The sequence below is a fragment of the Siphateles boraxobius genome, unplaced genomic scaffold (genome assembly GCF_051911475.1).
Source record: "Siphateles boraxobius isolate OS27281-9 unplaced genomic scaffold, OSU_SipBor_1 104, whole genome shotgun sequence".
Taxonomy (NCBI): domain Eukaryota; kingdom Metazoa; phylum Chordata; class Actinopteri; order Cypriniformes; family Leuciscidae; genus Siphateles; species Siphateles boraxobius.
In genome coordinates, this window is record NW_027508705.1 from 392,501 (window position 1) to 414,326 (window position 21,826).

The 21,826-nt window shown below is 38.6% G+C and overlaps 1 protein-coding gene across 3 annotated transcripts in view; it reads left to right on the top strand.

The window, feature by feature from the left end:
- The window catches only part of pde10a (phosphodiesterase 10A), an 88,043-nt gene extending 73,110 nt beyond the window's left edge, over window positions 1-14,933 (top strand). For 2 of the 3 annotated variants that reach the window (XM_077246457.1, XM_077246447.1), the window contains exons 14-22: window positions 1,500-1,642; window positions 2,188-2,271; window positions 2,776-2,926; window positions 4,667-4,822; window positions 6,628-6,800; window positions 7,810-7,921; window positions 8,079-8,159; window positions 8,365-8,453; window positions 11,698-14,933. In XM_077246457.1, coding sequence (XP_077102572.1) covers window positions 1,500-1,642; window positions 2,188-2,271; window positions 2,776-2,926; window positions 4,667-4,822; window positions 6,628-6,800; window positions 7,810-7,921; window positions 8,079-8,159; window positions 8,365-8,453; window positions 11,698-11,818 — 1,110 coding nt within the window. In that variant the 3' untranslated portion in view covers window positions 11,819-14,933. Of the gene's footprint in view, window positions 1-1,499; window positions 1,643-2,187; window positions 2,272-2,775; window positions 2,927-4,666; window positions 4,832-6,627; window positions 6,801-7,809; window positions 7,922-8,078; window positions 8,160-8,364; window positions 8,454-11,697 lie in introns of all 3 variants that reach the window. The other variant, XM_077246467.1, reaches the window with a different exon arrangement.
- Window positions 14,934-21,826: the final 6,893 nt, after the last annotated feature.

Consider the following 21,826-nt stretch of genomic DNA (forward strand, 5'->3'; position numbering starts at 1 on the left):
TAGCAGTTTTTAAAATGACTGAAGCATGTTAATATTTAATGTTAATATTATTTTTATTTAGACAGAATTCGACACCTCACATGTTATGCCAGGGATTCTTTTTTACTTTTTGTCTGATTTATTAGAGGTAGAGTGAAAGATGTGGAAAGTTGTGGTCGACCGATATATTGCCAAGGCTGACACATTTCATTGTTTAATTTTCAGCATTGGCCGATATTATTTTTCTTTGGCCGTTGTGTCGATGTGATAAACACTTTTATTTTGGCAGCGCTGAGAACGGCAGTGCCTGAGCATCGGAGCTTCCATTCTCCATCTTCATTTAATTTACTGTCTCTATTTTAATAAATTATTGGACAAAACTGTAGGTACAAAGAAGGTAAATGAAATTTTGCACAAAAAAAATTATAGAGTTTACTTTTTTTATTATTAGTAATAGAAAGGCAAACGCTAAAATACTTTCCCATCTGATTGACAGTCTTAAAGGTCGGCATGAAAAAGAAGTTGTGATGGTCTTTTCTTTCCTATTGTGGCGTATATATGAGGGAAATGGCTTCTTGAACAAATGTGAAAAGTAAAACAAACAACTCAAAAATGGTTGGGGGGTTGAAGTTGCAAGCAAGTTAAACTGCACAATAATAATTGGGAATGTGCTAATTAGACTGGAGTGAGACCATAGACGTCTTTAGACCTGTTGTGATGTTTTTTGGCGCTCTAATGATGCGTTCCGTTTTACAGCTCCACACAAAAAGTCATGAATGAACTCAGGACTCGACATAACGCTTGTCCAGGACAAGTGGACTTTTTGAAAGGGCAAGTGAAAAATCATTTTACTTGCCCGATCGGACAATAATTGTGATTTTATTACATTCAATGTAAACAGCGATTGATAATGGGTAGTGTATTTCTGGTAACAACGTCGCGTTGTTTTTGTTCTATTTCACGACGAAAATAATTCCAAAGGAAAGCAACAGCAGCGCGGTGTTTAGTTACTTAATGATTCATCGTTTTGAACGAATCTTTTGTATGAATGACTCAATGATTCACTAATTAAGACGGTCAGAATTCAGAATAAATATATTTACACCACCAACATGTCACCTTTTTCCAATATATTTTTTTCATATTCATTTGATGAATATGTGCAGACTTGGCCTCACGACTGAGCTCTCAGATGTACACAAGAGATTCAAATATTAGTCAGTTTATTCTAAGAGAGTGCAAGCAGTTCTTCAAAAGTATTAACGTAAATAGTCGTTTTTTTCCTCTGGCGTTTTGTATTTATCATTGTACGCTCCTGAGTGTGTCCTAAAATATGGAGACCACTACCCAGATGCAATGCGTAACCACCAATACACTGAAAACACTGAACAACCATAGCAGATTATAGAAAGATAGATAGAAAGAAACCACAATATTTTCAGTGGGTTAGACTGTTTTGCATGTATGTTTTGCATCTGCGTAAACACGTGGGATGTGTGTATGTATGTATCTGTGTGTAGATGTATCATCGGATAAGACATTCAGAGTGCATTTACCGGGTGACTATGGAGAAGCTTTCGTACCACAGCATCTGCACATCAGAGGAGTGGAAGACCCTCACACAACTCTCTCTCCCTGCTGTCATATACAAAGAGATCGAACTGTGAGTTTACACTCTCATACATCCAAATCACTGCTACATCATGGCTTTCAGTAATAAATCAGTCAAATAGCTGTAAAATAGGCAATGTAAAAAGCATTGGACTGAGCATCTGTGTTATATATTACAGTTAGGTGAGTGCAATAAATGACTTGTTCAGATTATTACTACAATAAATAAATTATTTTTTTATATTAATTTGATCATATTTCTGTTGCCAACATTTAATAAAAGCAATAGTGCAGTCTATGTTGTATGTTACACTATAACACATCGCCTCTGTTGCTCATTCTGTGTTTGTTTGTTTGTTTTTATATCACAGATGTGTCATGGTTTTAATACTTTTTTTTTTCATTATAAATTATTAAAGTGTTGTCATGATCCACAGCAACTACACGTGCATATTTGTTTGGTGTTATTTTCATGCATAGATAAGTGGGCATGATATACGAGTGCAGTTGTAATCAAGATGTATTGAGCATTATTTGTGCTCATATTTCACCCGTCCAGATTTGAATTGCAAACAAACTGTCATATTTCTGTCTAAGGTTTCACTTTGACATTGCCCCTTTTGAGGAAATGTGGCCTGCAATATTTGTATACATGGTTCACAATTCTTGTGGGAAAAGCAGGTAAGAATGTGTACTATCTATCAATCTATCAATCTATCAATCTATCAATCTATCTATCTATCTATCTATCTATCTATCTATCTATCTATCTATCTATCTATCTATCTATCTATCTATCTATCTATCTATCTATCTATCTATCTATCTATCTATCTATCTATCTATCTGTCTATCTGTCTGTCTGTCTGTCTGTCTTGTCTGTCTGAATGTCCATCCATCCATTGTCTATCTTTCTGTCAATATGTTTGTTTGTTTTGTTTGTTTGTTTGTTTGTTTGTTTGTTGAAGGATTGAAAGTCTAGGTCTGGGATCTGAGTAGAACGATACAATAAATACACAAAAGGCATTTGAAAAGTAGCTAAAGTAAATGACCTTGATATAAAAATATTAAAATTCATTGTCTGAAAAAAAAAATATTTTGGACATGAAAGTGTGTGTAGGTGAAGAAACACCCCGCTTTGACAAGGCAAACGTGTACAGTCACACTTTTGTTGTGTAATTACAGCTTTGAGCAGGAGAAACTGTGTCGCTTCACTATGTCAGTGCGGAAAAATTACCGACGAGTTCCATACCACAACTGGAAACACGCTGTGACGGTGGCACACTGCATGTACGCCATTCTGCAGAGAACCACTGGGATATTCACAGAGCTCGAGGTCAGTATCATTCCCATAACAGCAGTTCTTACAGTAACTTACAAAAGAATCATTTCACGTCAGTGTTGTGTTGGGGAAGCTACTTTGAAATGCTAAACTATGAGCTACTAACAGGAAGTTAGCCACGGTAACTGCAGGGGTCCAGCAACCATTAAAGTCATAGTAGTCTTACTCTGGCTAGCACTCACATGACTGCCTTCCAGCATATCACTCAGGGCGAAAGTCATATGATGCAATTAATATTCATGAACCAACAAGTGCCTGGGACAGTGTGCCGAACCGCTGAACAACAAAGACCTAATTGTTGACAAAAATGCAATTGTGAGTGATGTTTATGGAAAATGTAGGTTGTATGCTTTGGCATGATATCTCATTTGAGTCTATCCATGGCAATGTGACATTTACAGTATAATGTGAGTTTTAAAGGCTGATGAGACTTCTTTAGGGGACAATGTCTTTTAAAATATGTAACTAATGAAAAAATGTATTATTCATTACAGTTTCTGGTGAAAAAAAACAACGAGGTGGCAGTATCTAATTTAACTATTAGCACATTTACTAGGAAAAACATAGAACACACTAATTTATAGTCAGAAACAAAAGCATTTAACTAAAGATGTCCCTTCTTACCTGATGGAGAAAGTAACTTGTTACTGATAAAGCTGCCCTATTTTAAAAAACACACAAGTTATGGTCCCTTCACACCAAGCATGTTAACTTTAAAGCTTTAATAATAATTCTACTTCCACAGCTGCCAACTGTCACTCATTCAGCGTGAGACTCTCGCAATTGACACTTTTCTCACGCTCTAGACACTTTTTACACACTCTCACGCCACACATCCATTTTCTCACGCAGAGAAAAATCGTGAAGCAAAGAGGACACGGAGACCGACAGACTAGACAGAGCAGGTTACTTTTGATATGAAACAAATTCTCAGCTCTCAGATTCTGTCAATTTTATTACGAAATTCAAATAATAAATACCATTTTGCCGCTTGTAAATGTGATGTGACAGATCGCTGTAGCGCCTGGCGGCACGTGAACCGATAATCTCTCTTTACTTCTAGTTAGTAAATAAACACAAATGAACAATAATAGGTAGCCTATGTTGAAAGATAAAGTACAACTTGACGAAATGTATATGCCTCATACATATCGATAAAACAGTGTTTTTCAACCGTAAAAAGAGGTCAATAAAACAGCTGGAGAACAATGTCACATAACCTTACATTTACCTAGAAAAAAACATTTAATGACCATAGCACGTTAGTTAAAATTAGTATTTTATAATATATTTAGCATTAGTATAAATGAGTATTTTGCTAAATATGTGGACTATTACATATTTATTTTATTTTTACTTATATCATTAAAATATTATAAAGTTGTTATTATAATGAAAAAATGCATTATATTTAATTTGAGTAGTAATTTTTAACATTTAATAATACCAGCTGACAGGGCTCTCTGTAGCCTATGTTTACAGCAGTAGGTGAGATTTTCTTAATTTAAAAATTAACATGTATCTACTTTACCTAATCTTTATCAAAATTAATCGATATTGAATCAAGATCGAAATCAAACCACAATAATTGAATAGAAATTGTAAAATTTGTATCAAAGAAATAATAAAAGCAATAGCCTAACCGGAAGTTATCTCTTTATAGTTATTGTTCTTGTTTGACGGGCCTTTGCTGTTAGTAGCTTCATATAATAACTTTCTTGCTTGCTCACACAGAGGAAAGGCTTGCTAATAGCCTGCTTATGTCACGACCTGGACCACCGTGGCTACAGTAACAGTTATCTGCAGAAGTTTGACCATCCGCTGGCCGCCCTGTATTCCACATCCACAATGGAACAGCATCATTTTTCACAGACGGTGTCCATCCTGCAGGTAAAGCTCCTACACACTGTGCCAGCTCAGAACGATAGTCTCAAACATGCTCGATGTGGTCGGAGGGTTGTGCGATTACACTCACCATATATACAGTATACAAGGCCAGTGCCCACAAGCCAATTTTATATAAGTTTAACTTACATAGACATTGAAGAATCTAAGGGAGTCTGTGCACTATGTCAGTTAAACTTATATAAAATTGGTTTGCGGGCACTGGCTTTGTATATGATCTCAGTGCTAGTTGTATCAAGCTACAGGCTTACTAAATACTGTTATATCAGAGCAGAACTTGCTGCAACCACAAACTTTATTGTCTTTTAGGCAAGACACCCCAGGTGAACAGGGTAAAAAAAAACATTTGAATATACTGTTGGTTAAATACATTTAGAATTGAAAATATTTTGTTTGCATTACAAGGTTTATGTTTACATATGCAAATGAGGCATTATCTAATTAAATATGGACTATTTTACATACTTACACTAGATATAGCCAGGTTCGAAATTATTTCATTTTCTTGACATATTAGAGTCAATAGTTTTTACAGAGGGGATTTTGGATATCTCTTTTTATCACTCCATAAATTAGAAAATATTGTCAACAGCCAGAAACACAAAATCACCATGTTTTAGGAATACAATATTTTCAGTAATAGGACAGAGAGTTTGGAATACACAGCAAAAACAACTAGCTTAAAGGGATAGTTGACCCAAAAATTAAAATTCTGTCAGTAATTACTCACCCTCATGTTGTTCCAACCCCGTAAGACCTTCGTTCATCTTCGGAACACGAATTAATATATTTTTGATGAAATCTGAGAGCTGGATCACTCCTCTATACTAGTCCATAGGCTTCTTCAGGGATTGAACTTGCCAGCCCCGAAAAGTTATTAAAGACATCGTCAAAATAGTCCAAGTGACTACAGTGGCTCAATCTTAAGTTTATCAAGCAACGAGAATAATTTTTGTGCGCAAAAACAAACAAAAATAACGACTTTATTTCAACTATTCATTTCCTTCTCTTTGGGCCTCTAGTCAGTTAACGTAGTGTGATTGCGTAGAGCTACGTCACACGTAGGCTCACTATTGGCCGACGCTGGTCATGTGGGTGATGCCTGTGACGTACAACAACAGAAACTTACGCTATTACACTAGTGAACTGACTCGAGGCCCAGAGAGAAGGAAATGAATAGTTGAAATAAAGTTGTTATTTTTGGGGGCTTTTGCACACAAAAAGTATTCTCTTCGTTCGATAAACTTATGATTGAGCCACTGTAGTCACTTGGACTATGTCTTTAATGACTTTTCAGGGCTGGCAAGTTTAAATCCCTGAAGAAGCCTATGGACTAGTATGTGATCCAGTGATCCAGCTCTCAGATTTCATCAAAAATATCTTAATTCGTGTTCCGAAGATGAAGGAAGGTCTTATGGGGTTGAAACAACATGAGGGTAAGTAAATACTGACAGAATTTTCATTTTTGGGTGAACTATCTCTTTAACTTTTATACATTTTAAGCATTATTAAAGACAAGTAAACAGTAATTAAGGAAATGAAGGAAATTAAGCTCAATGTTAATTGCCCTAGGTTTATAGTGTTGACTTTTGTTAATCGAAAGTGTAATTCACCCTTAATCTCTATAATTTAAACTAATTTTTTTTTTAAAATGTCCCATATTAAACAGAGCATTGTCTTTCCGTGTCTGTTGTCAGCCATCTCTTTGGTTTTGCTGCCACTCTCCAGCAGAGCCAGATGCCTCATAAGTGGAGCTTTTGCTTTTTTATTGATCTCTTTTTTTCTCATAGCTGGAAGGGCACAATATTTTCTCCAACCTGACTTCCAGTGAGTATGAGCAGGTGCTGGAGATCATCAGGAAGGCCATCATTGCTACAGACCTCGCGCTGTACTTCGGCAACCGCAAGCAACTGTCTGAACTGCTGGCCACAGGAGCGCTGGACCTGAACAACCGTGCTCACAGGTTAGAGGTTGTACTTTTGCTCCATTATCACAGAACTCTTGGAAATTTTACCTCAACATCAGAGATATATTCAGGGAGCCACCGAAACAGTGTCATAAGCTGTGCTTGGATTGGAATACTAACATGCTTGAGTGAATCTCACGGAAATATAATAGACTAATTACACAAATATGTACTGAGTAATAATTAACTAGATGTACTTCAAGGTAATGGTTTGGTTTAAGGTTAGTTGTTAGTAATTATGCACAGTTTACTGTTATTACTATAGTAATGTGTCACTTTGTAGACCTTAGTCAGGGTAGCGCCATATTTAATTTCTGACAGGAATGAAAACAAGGCTGTAAGGGATGGATGTACTGTAGGTTCAATGGTTTGTGCTATTTATTAACAACATACAGAATATTATGGAAGGTTTTTCCACCACTGAATAAACTCGCAATTGCGAATTATAGTCAGAATTGTGAGATATAAATATTTTTTTTTTTTTTCAGAATTGGACTCACAATAATGAGTTTATAAAAGAAAGTCAGAATTATTCGACAAAAGTCAGAGTTGCGAGATATAAACTCGCAATTGCAAGAAAAAAAGTCACAATCGCGAGTAAAAAAGTCAGATTTGCGAGACATAGATTTGCAATTGCGAGAAAAAAGTCAGATTTGCACATTTATATCCCCCAATTGCGAGTTTCTGTCACAATTCTGAGGAAAAAAATCTGAATGAGATAAAAAATCTTTTTATATATATATATATATATATATATATATATATATATATATATATATATATATACAGTATTTACCGTGGCGGTAACAGGCTTCCATCTCACGAAACATCTTTCCAAAAGACATAACAAAACAGTTTTGAAAAATTTGATTTTTCTAGGACGTTCATACAGCGCATGTCATTGTAAAGACTGTATGTCTGTCCCTCGTAGCCTCGTTTTCATCAGCATAAAAAGCCTGATTTGATCCCTTTGATTAATTGCTGGTTGATTATTGGTCCACTACAGGGACCGTGTGATTGGTCTGATGATGACTGCCTGTGATCTCTGCTCTGTTACCAAACTTTGGCCCGTCACACGAATCACAGCCAATGACATCTATGCTGAGTTCTGGGCTGAGGTAAACCATATCATTGTTAACCAAACAGGAATCTTTTTGTAGTAACAATATTTATATGTAATAAAGTAAATCATTGTTCAGATCACTGTATTGTTTTGAGCAGTATGTCAAATTGCAGGCCATTCAGTGAAATTGTACTTCTTGTGTGTAATGGCAGGGGGATGAAATGAAGAGGATTGGAATGCAGCCCATCCCTATGATGGACAGGGATAAAAAGCATGAGGTTCCCCAGGGACAGGTAAATGAGAACTTTCTGTCATTATCAAGCTCCTTAAAGGCCGCCTAGCAAAATGTTTATTTTCCTATCCCATGCTTTGGAACAGCCTTAACACTGGATGTGTGCCTAAAATGTGGCCTATACTGTAGGAAGGCGGCTCATTAGGTCAGTTGTTATGTTATGTTATATGTTTGTACCTTAGTCCTGCTTTTACCCATGTATTCAGGTGGGATTTTACAATGCAGTGGCAGTTCCATGTTACACCACCCTGTCAGAGCTGTTTCCCCCCTCCAGTCCTCTGCTTGCGTCTTGCAGGTCAGTCACACACTCATAACAACGTTTGACTGCATGAATGCTCTTGTACCATGGTATAATGCACCATCTTCGTAAAGCACTTTTATTAAAAAAATTAAGTAGACTAATATATCTAAATCTGTTTGATAAAGCTATTATTATAAGACAGATGATGAGCCTTGTTCAAATCTGTTATAGTCACTATACACACACACCTGTGACCGCACTTCAGTTACATTTTAGATTAATGAGCCAAGTGGCCATGTTGGCAACCATAAACAGCCTACAAGCTGATTAACTATATTCAGTGTTGCCAAGGTCTGCGGTTTTCACGTGTTTTATTTTTTTTTATTACTTAGTGGAAGCATTGCTTATTGTGATTATTATAATTTTATATTATTAGTTGATTGGGTTTTTTAATTAAATAATTTTAAGCTGCTTAAAAGTTAATTAAAAGACTGAATAAAGAATAAAATTAATTAATGAACAATAATAGTAACTAGATAAAAACATTTACCAAGTCAAACTCTAATGTTGGGTTATTTCATAGATTGTTTGAAGTTTTAAGACCACGTTGTGAGGTTACTAGTGTAATCTAGATGATTTGAAAGGGTGTTGCTATGTGGTTGCTAGGGCATTGCTATGATGTTGCTGAGGTATTCTGGGTGGTTGCTAGGGTGATCTGGGTGGTTGCTAGGGTGTTGCTGGGGTGTTCTAGGTGGTTGCTAGGTTGTTACTATGCAGTTGCCAACAACAGTCTGGCAACCATCTAGAATGATCTATGCTGTTCCTATTATGTATTATCACATTGCTTGCATGCCTTAGCCTGTTGCTAATATGTGGTTTAGATTGATGCTATGTTAGTTTCTAGATGTCAGGCCAACATAATAATAATAAATCTATTAATTTATTTAAAGGGCTATATGTTGAATTCAGAAACCTTTGTTATCAGTGACACTGGTGGCCGTTAACTGAACTGCAGCCAGCAACTTATTACTCTTGCTCGCACATACTATGTGGCTCTTTAGCCATTATCCTGAACATTGAATAAGAATTCGTTTCTTGTGCCGTTGCCGTTGACCTTGTTAAATCATCATGGATTAATATGGTTTATGTCACTGTTACTGTGAAACAGCAAACCTTTTATTTTAGTTTGTGTTGTGCTGTGTTTGTTGACATTAGTGGACTCCATCTCTAAGCTAACGTTACATATACATAGAATACAATACATTGCACACTTTGTTGCTGCAGAGAACAGAAGAGAGGCCTTCACATAAAAATCAGTCTACAGGCTTTCATAGACAATGTAGGAAGTCAGGGAAGGTCTCGTTTTTCTTTCTTTTCTTTTTCTTCGTTACAATCTGTTCACGATTGGCCGTAAAAAAAGAAATGAATACTAAAATCCTCACATATAGCCTCTTTAAAGCTTCAGTATGCTACGTGCACTGCTTTGCTCAGGTCACATTAACCAGCTTCCATGATGTGGCCTTTGTGCTAGTTCTGATGTGAGGATGGGTCTGTGTGTCTAAACTATTCCCCCTGTGCCCTAAACTGTGACCTCTGTGACCTCGATCTGTGGGGAATGCAAACACAGTTGACGGCGCAATCTGAAAAGCCATGCCACAGTGTCGGCACCAGGTCTTTAACTGGAATCTGTGGGCAGCAGGTTCAGACGTTCCGGAGCCCTGGTCACTGTGAGATCAGAGAGGGACCAATAAACGACATCAAACTCACTAATTGAAAGGGAGAGTCTAATAGCCGACCATTTTCATCCTCTCTTATTGGCCTGTGTGCTACATATAGGGAACAAAAAGGGCAGATCTAAAAAAACAACTGGACAAATTGAGTATGAGCACCTCTTTCCTTCGTGTCCAATGTTCGTGTCTGCCTCAATTACTCTAGCCACAGCCTATCAGTTGACTTTTGCAGGGCTGTAACAACCAATCAATATATTTTATAAGAATCAGTCATGAAAATAGTCAAAAACAAGTTTCATAAGTGATTAGTTGGATCCATTATAAAATTATGTAAAAATAAAATAATTGTAATAATAATAAATAAATACGTTTTGTGAAATTCATACAAAAGCACAATTTATTTATTTATTTTTCAGAAAAAAATATTTCAAGCATTTAAGCATAATTTAATTTTATGATTTAAAAATAAACAAATTCAATCTTATTTATCCAAAGTTTTGACTAGTTATTTACACTTAATATTTTACAGATAATAAATAGCAGAATACAAGATGTAAGTGTTTTAAATAAATGAAAATCAAATTTAAGTAAATTATAAATGTTTCGATTTTACAAAACATCAACTGAAAGTGACCGTTAACCAAGTCCTTCATAAAATGGACATGTTTATGTGTCAAGCAACTGAAACAACTATTCTCCTAAAACATATTTATTTTGTTGGATGTTAATAAAAAACATTTTTATTTAAAGTCCTACCTTTCAAGTTTGGGTGATCAACTTAATGGGTCAGAGACATGACGTGCATATTTATGTGTCCAAGTCCATTATTTCCTTTTAAAATAATTTTATAAATTCATGACATGTATCACTTTTTTCTATAAAACTTTATTCGGTGTATTAAAATAATAAATATTATTGTATGTTTTGGTATCTTAAACCCCCAAAATGTCATGTGGCACAACAAGTAAGAAAACTATTTAAAATAGTATTTTAATAAGAAGAAATTAAAAATAAAATTCTATGGCATAATTTATGGTTGAACCCTTTCCTATAAACACATTTAGTAAATATCATTTGTTTTAAAGCTGTTAAGATCATTGAACAACTTTTGTCCAGCAATTTGTATGTTCTCAAAACTGCAAATAAGTCTTCTATTATGAATTGTCAAGATAATAACAGTAAACATGTATATAATGGATAATGTATCAACCAGAGGACCCCAACTGATCCTTGTGGAAGAGAGAAAAGGGTTGTAGATCTCCCTCAAATACTGATAAAAAAAGGTTAGGTGATCTGGTTAGGTTACGGTTAAGAGAGGGTTAAAGTGTAAAGGAAGGTTCAACAGTGTAGTTATAGATGTTACTACAGAAATTAATTACAGATAGTATTTGTACACAATATTATCTCGACTTTAATCTAAAAAAAATGTGACTTGTTTTTTTTTGTTTTTTTTTGATGGTGCTGTTCAAGGGCTTCCATAATTAAGCCAGTTGTTCAGCCACATTCAAAATATGGACAAACAGTTGTTGTTTTTCTGTAATATTGTGAAGAGCTGTCTGTGTATGCAGGGAAAACCTGGATCAATGGGAACGAATTGTTCGAGGAGAAGACATCTCTACATGGGCTTCCACTGAGGAGGACGAACCGTGCGAGACATCAGACAGCGGGCCAGTGAAAGTGGACAACTAAATCTGTGGCACCTGTCCCACAGCACCACCTACACCCCTGCCAGAGACCCTGGACTTCCTGTGGACAGTCCCACGTCCTGCAGAGACACGAGGAAGTGCAGAGGGCAGGCCGGGACGGATACATTCACAAAAATAAACAAAACATAATGTTACCTCAGTGGGTGACGGAGGCGTACTCTCGAATGACATCAGGGCTCCCTCGTTGATGGCTTGGACTCAAGTCCGTTCTGTGTGGGATCACTTCTGCAGAATGGCCATCATTATTGACAGTACTTTTCCTTAGGACGTTGCTTCTGCATCTTTTCTTTTAGGTGATTATTTTTCGCCTGATTATTATTATGTTTCTTTCGTGGTCATACATTTGAAGAGGCCTTAAATACGAACCTGCGTTACGATCTGGTTGGGTGACTCGAAACTAGAAGACGGTTCGTCTAGTTTAAAATGGTACTTTTTATCCTGCTGTGGTCAAAAGCATACGCAAAGCTACTTGAGTGGATTTATTTTTTAAGATAGACAGAAGGAATGTTTAGTCGAAGCTAATACATGAGGCACGGTGAACCCATCGCTCCGGTGGTCTGATGGATGTTTTACATAATATTTAGAGCAAATATTGTTTTGCAGTACTTGAAGAAATACAGCCTATTCTGAGTGGAGTTAAAAAAACAAAAATCCCCCGCAGCGTGTCCTTTCAAAGCAAAGAGCTTTTGTGACGGCATAAGTCTCACTCTGAACCTTACTGGAGTCACACACTAGTCACGGTGTTCCTCCCTGAAATCTGCAGCATCTTCCAACCTGATATGAAGTTCAGCTTTAACCCGTTGAAGCTCGTAGCATTCTTGAGTCATATGTAGAATCAAATATTTGCAGTGTACCTGAAAAACACACTGTTACTTTCAAAACTCAAAACCTTCTTCCTAGCGTGTATTGCAACTAAGCTTCAAAAATGCCTCATACAACTGCCAGCATTTACACGTCAACTACGGCACACTTATCGGGTGTTCAGAAACCGAGGTCTTAAAAATGCCAACAAAACAACTCTTTTTAATTATATGAATTGGATAGGATGGATAAATGGTCCTGAAATACTAAATTATGACTTTACCAACATTATAGGTCAAACTCAGGGGGAAAGAAATGTCAAAATAAAAAATATGATGTTTCTGCCACGGAATAAAAAAATTGTGAAAAGATAATTGCGAGTTTACATCTCAATATTCTGACTTTTTTTTCTCTCACAATTCCGTTTATATACTGCAATTATGACTTATTTTCTCAGAATTGTGAGATATAAACTCCCAATTGCAAGTTATCAAGTCCAATTCTGAGGAATAATCGCAATAGCGTTACTTATTTTTTTATTCAGTGGCAGAAACAAGCTTCCATACACATGGCCTATTTACATCATTACTATAAGAAAGGAACTCAGTGTGTGTACAAAGTAATCACTGTAAACTAAAAAAACAACAATGAAGCCTAGATGACAGACTGCAGATATATTTATTGTCATGATTTTTACGGTAAGCGAGCATATTTCTGACAGGTCAGGTTATCCAAAAATTTGTCCAAAAAGAAAATATTCACAACCTGTCTGGTTGCTTTATTATGCTAACATATAAAATGGAACTATTTCTGTTTCTGAAGCTATTTTAATTATTTGCCTCAAATAATTATTTTTATTATATAAGGTACTACAACCCCACCCACTTTAAATGGATACAACAAATAACTAAATAACAAATGACGGAACATGTAGGTAAAATGCTGCACGCTTCCATGACTTCAATGACACCCTTCACTATGCCCCGCCTTAAAAACATTACTGACCAATCCTGCTTTAGCAACTAGTGCATCCTCCATATAACCAGAGAAACGTCCTTAAAAGGAATTTGATTGAAATCCTACAAAAATGTTGCTGTAGCACTTATAATAATGACACCAGAGAGATAAACGGATTACTTTCCCTTTTCCAAATCTAAATAAACTTTGTGAAGTTCATTCTTCAAAGATTTTACTCGTGTTACTGTGTAATTTATCCATTTCTTTTACACAAAATCAGATGAATAATAGCAACATCACTCTTCTTTAACACTTCATGAGCACGTTTAAAATCACGTGGTTTACTGAAATCTGTGGCACATTCTGTAAAGCGTGTCTGAGCGAGTAACAGTAACCAAGATGGCGGAGCTTAGTGAAGGGTCAATTAAAAATGCATCTGACACTGACAGTTGCACGTTTCAGAGAGGAAGATATATTTAATCTTGGCTACATCAAAAATTGTTGAATGCAGACTAAAGTGAATTTCAAGTCATGACCCAACAAATCTCCATATAATGTCATTGTTTCAAATGGCTGAATTCAGTTCCACTCTTTGTTTGTTGTATGGACCTGTGAGGCACCTGTAGTCCCTGCAGACGATGATGGAGCTCTGACTGACTGATGGCCTTCTGTAAATACTGCAGGACTGATGAGTGAATGTAATCAATACTGTCACAAACTGCTTCAAGATGCCTGTTAGTTTTTACGTGTACCAAAGGTGTACACCATCAGATGTGGGAATGTTAAACATGGCTTCCAAGGGTTGTGTCGGCATGCGAGCGACATGCGCACTGTGTAGTAGAGAGATTGAGCTTCATTCTAATGGTGCTATCTTAGGCAGTCATGCACTTTCTGATCATGTGCGCGTGTGAGTGTGTGTGTGTGCGCGTGTGTGTGTTCGCTCTGGAGTAATGCTACCAACCCCACCTACGGAGTTGAGAGGATCTTTTCAGCACTGCTCGCCTCAGTCACCAAGATCATCCACAACCAGTCTTTTCCCTCATATGCACTATGTTTAGAGACTATTAATATGGTTATTAATATTATTGCTCCTATTATATTATTATTGCCACAATTATTGATTATTACCATGGTTATTTTGTTAATTAGAGTTCAATTTTAAATTAACTTATATTTTTTATACAAAGTTTAGCATTTTTGTTTTGTACAGAACAAATTGTACATTATGGAACAAAGCAAATGGTCATTTAGAGAAACTGCATACTGTTGCCTGAGAGAACTCTCAACTCTAAATGCGAGAGACGTAATTACTTTTATTAAATATTTCTGACAAATTCAAATTGTGTAATATTTTATTCTGTGAATTTTTGTTTATTTATATACATGGAATTTTTTACAGCAATTTGTCTATATTCTTTTGACATTAATATTTGATAGGAATTGAATGCTTTAATTATATTAACATTTAAAGAGGCTATATGTAGAATTCAGAAACCTTTGTTATTAGCGACACCGGTGGCCGTTAAGTGAACTGCAGCCAGCAACATGTTGCTTGAGATCGTACTCTTTCACATGTAACGTACAAGAGACTGAATGTGATTCAAGGCTATGTGAAACTATAGTTTGAATGAATCCCTATTCTTTGCATGACACATTGAAATTAAAGTACAGAATAGCTCTTTCAACACTATCCTGAAGACAGGCTCTCAGGAGCGAGCGTAAACATCTTTGGATTTCCCCAGGCGAAACAAGCTCGAGTCCTTCACATACAAATCGGTCTACAGGCTTTTATAGATAACTTAGGATGCAAATTACCAACTTTTTACTTTTCAGTCTTGTTTTTTTACATTGGCAATACAAAAAATTGAAGTTGATTTCATGGGGACATTAAGCAACTGGTGGCAATGATTATTCTCACAGGTATCCTACCAGAATAACCACAAATAAAGTTCATCCTTTTCAGAACATATCAAGGATGTATACAGGTAAAGTTGGACACTTCAGTTTATCATCTTTATTAAAAGCATTAAACTACAATATGTCATTTTTTTTCCACGCTAGGGGTCGCTAACCTCTTACAATAACAAAGGCGTAGGTTGATGACGCAGTGATAAGCGGAATGATGGGACTTGCTGTCATGCTGATGGATATAATAATGTTTATAGATGAGTGAATACATTGATGTTTTTAACATGATTGTGGTATGAAACAGGGCGCGATTGCTAATAAGAGACCGATATCAGTGCCACACGTGGAATAACAAAGGGGAATAACATGCCATTCTACCGAACTACCCGCAAGTGCTGAATTACTACTCACACAGGTCAGTTTATTTGACGAATTAAACTTGTGAGGTAACACAGCGCTGTTTCATTTGGTATAACTTTACACTATCATACTAAACAGCATTCGAGTGTGTTGAAAGTTATATTGTTATTCTATGAGATAGTTTGTTTGCTATATGAGACTAGCAGTAAGCTAGATCAACATTAAAATAACATACTGATCATATTCTAACATTTCATCATGTTGAGCTACTGTATATGACATTGATTAGTTTTATGTACATTTGCTGACCTGTCTAATAAAGTACATGCAAGAGCGGCATCCCTGTTAAGTCGTGAAGCTCTGTCAAGTCAAGTTAATGACGGACGTGGAGCTCTCGGCATCTGGAAAACCCACGCTGATACTGATCCTAGTTTTAGTTCTCCTTTTGTCCCAAAGTCTGCTTGCCATGGTCCATAATGTAAGCCTAGAAATCTAGACGCACCCTATAGCGGCATCAAATTTTATTTTGCAGCCCGTGTCATCTAGCAACTCTCCGTTGGCTTGCGAGCTGGAAAAACTAAACTCTAGTCAGGCCAATCACATCATGTTTAGAGTCGGTGGGCGGGCTTAACATAATGACGGCAGAGCTGTGACGGTTCCGCATGAATTCCCTGCTACTTGAAAACAAAGAAGATGGCTGGTGCTGCTGGCGAACAGCGGTCTTTCAAATCGGCTTTGGCCACGACTCTGGAAGACTTGGAGTGAAGCTTTTCTTTGAGAAAAGAACAAAGAACGGCACTGAAGTCCGTCGCTCTGACTACGTCACCTTCTTCATTGCTCTGGTTGGTTGCAGCGCTATCCTATTGCGCGCACAGGGAATTTGAAAGACAACCCTTTATCCTGCCCCTCAGATTGAGCCCTGCCAATGGTGTGTTCCCAGACCCAACATCTTGGGTGAGTCTGGCTTGTCAGGCTGCCATAATGTTTGAACGAAACAACAACAGCGTTTGAGCGTGAGCGTGCCGCTGGACGTTACGCACCATGCAGTTGTCTACGTCTGTCTTCATGGTCACTATGGCAATACAAGCGTGGATATTACGTCATGGACAGGCGACAAGTGATCATGGACGGGAACTTTTTAAAATTGTGAATTTCTCTGAATTTACAAATTCTTGGAAACATTTAGGATATTGGAAGTACAGAATCGAAAGAAATATATAACACTGTGCAAGAAGTTTTTGGATATTTTGATACAAAATTCTTACATATTGTCCCTTTAAGTTTATCTTAAACTATTATGGGGTTATGCAAAAGGGTGTCCTTGCCTTATTTCAAGCATGTCATACTACATTTGAACAGCAGGGGTGGGAAACTGAACAAAGTACAATGACAAAGCCTTCTGAGACAAATCCTGTTGAGGTTATAAAACAGTTTTGTGTTATTTTGAGACAATAGTGAATCAGATTTTCCTACATTCATTTTCATGGGGAGGGTAATATAGATGAAATCACAGAGTAACTGGAATCCTGCTGTGAGGGAAATAAAGTAGGGTACACCGTGTACAGTTGGAACAATTTGTTCCTTTTACATTTCCATGCAAAAACTAGAAGTTAAAAACATGTAATTTTTTTCATGTGATACTTCTTTTATTTGTCTACTAAATAAATTATTGTCAATAATACATATAAATCGTTTATATTTTCCACAGTTAGTTCATAAACACAAGTTTTGTTCCAATACCAATGTCAGTTGAAACACTCATCTTTAATGCTCTAAATTAGCCTAACCAACAATTTACCACTAGCAAATGTGTAGTAGCCTAGTTATTTAATAATAGGAATTGTGTAATATTGAGTGATATAGTATTATGTCTAAAGAAAATAAACAATATCGTTATTGTCTTTGGCTTTCAGGTTTTACCAATTATAAGACTTGAATGACTGACTGGCTGCCATGCACTATGATGCTGAATGCATTTTAATGAATAAAGAAAAAAATGAATAATTTATATTGTATTATGTTGTTGTTGTTGTTTAATGAAAAAAAATAATGATGTGTTCTCTCTATGGCTTCCAAGTTTCAAAAAAATAATTAGTCTTGAATTGCAATGATGTATTACTGCTGTTTAGCCTAGGCTTATTATATAGCCTAACGCTTTTTAATGAATGAGAGTAAACAATATGAAGATTTGAATAAAAATGTATTCTTTCTATGGGTCTCCAGATTTCAACAACTAAATTATAGTTACACTTCTAGAGGATAGTATCACTGTATGTATACCCAATAAAGCTGTTCTTAATTAACAGATTCAAATCTAATCCAAATGTGGTTTTATGCGCACTGTAGTGAACATAAGCAGCAAACATGCACGCTCTTTTTACCGCTCAGTAAAGCACATTCCACTAACATACAGTCCTGTACGTTTACTAATATTATGACAACCACTATAGAACATTATTCACAAGACAAACGAGCTAATCTAATCCGCAAGAAACTGAGTAACGTGAACATAGTAGGCCTCCTTCGTTCGTTTGTCGACCATGGGTATTGCGCCCTAAGAGTTCGTAGTGTTGCGACTAAAACAGCATCGTCGGTGGCTGGTGAGTCCAATGCGAGAATGACAGTCTCTGCTGCACAAAGTGCAGATGTAGTTGGTCGTGGCTTGATGTCCGTGTGTGCGTGTCTTCCGACTAGTTCTTCTCTCCTCTGCTAGCTTCAAGATCTTCTCCTCGCCTGTATTTAGCTGTTTCTTGAGCATACAGCGCCAGCTGCTGCGGTTAGCTGCAATGTCCTCCCAGATATCTGTATTGATGTCCAAGGCTTTCATGTCTCGCTTGCAGACATCTTTGTATCTCAACTGGGGGCGACCTTTGGTTCTTTTGCTGTATGCGAGTTCACCATAGAGGATGTCCTTGGGGATCCGCCCATCTTCCATACGGCGCATGTGGCCAAGCCAGCGCAGTCTGTGTTGTCTGAGCAGCGTGTACATGGTGGGGAGGCCGGCACGGGCGAGCACCTGGGCGTTGGGCACTTTGTCGTTCCAGCTGATATCAAGGATGCGGCGAAGACATCGCATGTGGTAGCTGTTCAGCTTTTGCTCTTGCTTGGCATATGTTGTCCAGGATTCACTCCCGTACAGGAGGGTGCTGACTATGCAGGCTTTGTACACTGCCATCTTGGTTTGGGTGGTCAGCTTGGGGTTTTCCCAGACGCGAGTGGTCAGTCGTCCTAGAGTTGTTGTAGCCTTGCCGATACGTTTGCTGATTTCGACATCTAAGGACAAGTTGTCGCTGATGGTGGAACCCAGGTAGGTGAACTGGTGGACCACTTCAAGTTCGTAATTGTCGATGGTAATGATAGGTGGTGTGTCCACATCTTGGCCCAGCACATTCGTCTTCTTCAGGTTGATAGTTAAACCGAAGTCTTTACAGGCCCTGGAGAATCTGCCCATCAGACACTGTAGATCTTGTTCAGTGTGAGAGCTGACTGCTGCGTCATCGGCAAAGAGCATGTCTCTAATGATGATCTCGCGCACCTTGGTTTTTGCTCTGAGTCTTGCGATGTTGTAGAGTTTGCCGTCTGATCTTGTGTGCATGTACACCCCTTCGGTTGAATTCCCAAAAGCATGTTTTAGGAGAAGGGAGAAGAGGATTCCGAAGAGGGTTGGGGCAAGGACACAACCTTGCTTCACGCCGCTTTTGATGTCAAATGGTTCAGACATGCTGCCATCGTACTGGATGGTTGCCTTCATACCGTCGTGAAAAGATCTGATCATGCTATGAAGCTTCGGGGGGCATCCAATCTTCAGGAGGATGTTGAAGAGCCCTTCCCGGCTAACTAGGTCGAAAGCCTTGGTCAGATCTATGAAGGCGACGTAAAGGGGCTTCTGCTGTTCCCTACACTTCTCCTGTAGTTGGCGAAGGGAGAAGATCATGTCCACTGTAGAACGATCTGCTCGAAAGCCACATTGGGACTCGGGGTAGACGCGTTCTGCCAGCTGTTGAAGTCGCATTAACAGCACTCTAGCATACAGTTTTCCCACAATGCACAAGAGGGAGATGCCTCTGTAGTTGTTGCAGTCACTCCTAGCGCCTTTGTTTTTGTAAAGGGTGACGATTTTGGCGTCTATCATGTCTTGCGGAACACCGCCTTCACTCCAACACTGACAAAGGATGTTAAATAGAGGCTGCAAAAGGGTGGCCTTGCAGTGCCTGATCAGGTCTGGGGTGATGCCATCATTCCCAGGGGCTTTGCCGCAGGCTAAGCTGTTGATGGCCTTGCTGAGTTCTGCCAGTGTTGGTTCAGCGTCTAACTCCTCCATGGTGGGCAGAGGATCGATGGCGTCCAGTGCTGAGTTGACAACAATGTTCTCTCTGGAGTAGAGCTCTGAATAGTATTCCACCCATCTCTCCATCTGCTTGGTTTTGTCGGTGATCACCTTTCCGCAGCTGGTTTTCAGGGATGCAGTTTTGCTCTGAGTTGGTCCGAGAGCTTTCTTGATGCCCTCGTAAATGCCCCTGATGTTACCTGTTGCTGCTGCCTTCTGAATGACGTGACTGAGCCCCTGCCAGTACTCGTTTGCGCATTTTCTTGCGGTCTTCTGTACTTTGCTCCTGGCTGATCTAAGTGCTTGAAGGTTTTTCCCACCTGGTGAGCGTTTATATTCAGCCAGGGCAGCACGCTTCGCTTCAATAACAGGGATCAACTCCGCAGACTTGGCATCAAACCAGTCACAGTTCTTGAAGGTCTTTCTCCCATCGGTAGCAAGAGCTGATTTCTGAATTGCCTCGCACAGGAGGTTCCATGATGCGGATGCGGTGTTGCATGGGTAGCCTGCAGACAGAGCATCCCCAAGAGACTTTGTGAATTCCTCAAGCCTCTCTGAATGTTGCATCTTAGTTGTGTCAATGCGTGGCTTCCCTACTTGTTTGGAGCGGTAGAGTTTCTTTGGTAGCAGCTTGATTTTGCAGCACACCAGTGAGTGATCAGAGTCACAGTCAGCACTATGGAATGAGCGGGCGAGAAGCACATACTTAAGGCTTGTACGTCTGGTGATGACCATGTCGAGCTGGTGCCAATGCTTGGATCGAGGGTGTCGCCATGACACTCTGTGTTGTGGCTTCGTCTGGAAATAGGTGTTGGTCACGCAGAGGCCATGATAAGAGCAAAGCTCCAACAGGCGCTGCCCGTTCTCGTTAATCTTGCCAACTCCAAAGGAACCCAAGCAGGAAGGCCAAGAATTATGGTCTGCACCTACTCTGGCGTTGAAGTCGCCAAGGAGGACGAGGTGTTCGCTGCTGTGGATGTTTTTTATGGCGTCATTCAGGTTGGTGTAGAACTCGTCTTTTGCCTCAGGTGTGGAGGTCAAGGTTGGGGCATAGGCGCTGATAAGTGTAACTGGTCCCTCAGATGTATGGAGGCGAAGAGTCAGCATGCGTTCTGACCCCTTGTCACTTGGTTCAACCATCTCCAGCAAAGTGTTCCTCACTGCAAACCCTACTCCGTGCTCTCTGCGTTCCTCGGCGCTCTTTCCTTGCCAGAAGAAGGTGTAATCCTTTTCCTTCAAAGATCCTGATTCAGCCAGGCGTGTTTCTTGCAGAGCAGCTATATCTACCTTCAGTCTCAGTAGCTCGTTGTTAATGATCGCTGTCTTTCTTACGTCACTGATGTTCAAGAGGTCATCAAGTCCAGTTGTCATGGTGCGAACATTCCAACATCCCAGATTAAGGACTGGTCTCTTCTTTTTGTTTTTTTCTTTTGTAATTGCTTGGTGCAGAAATTTCGGTCTGCTTGTCGGGTTTCCTTATCCCCATGCACCCAATGAGGAAGGCAGACCGTGGCGGGACAGCACCTTATTGGCTGAGGACTGCCCAGCTTGAGGCGGGCGGTAGCTGTCCAATGAGATACAAAGATCTCTCCCACCGTCGGAAGCAACCCCTGGCGCCACACTCTACGCCAAACGAGC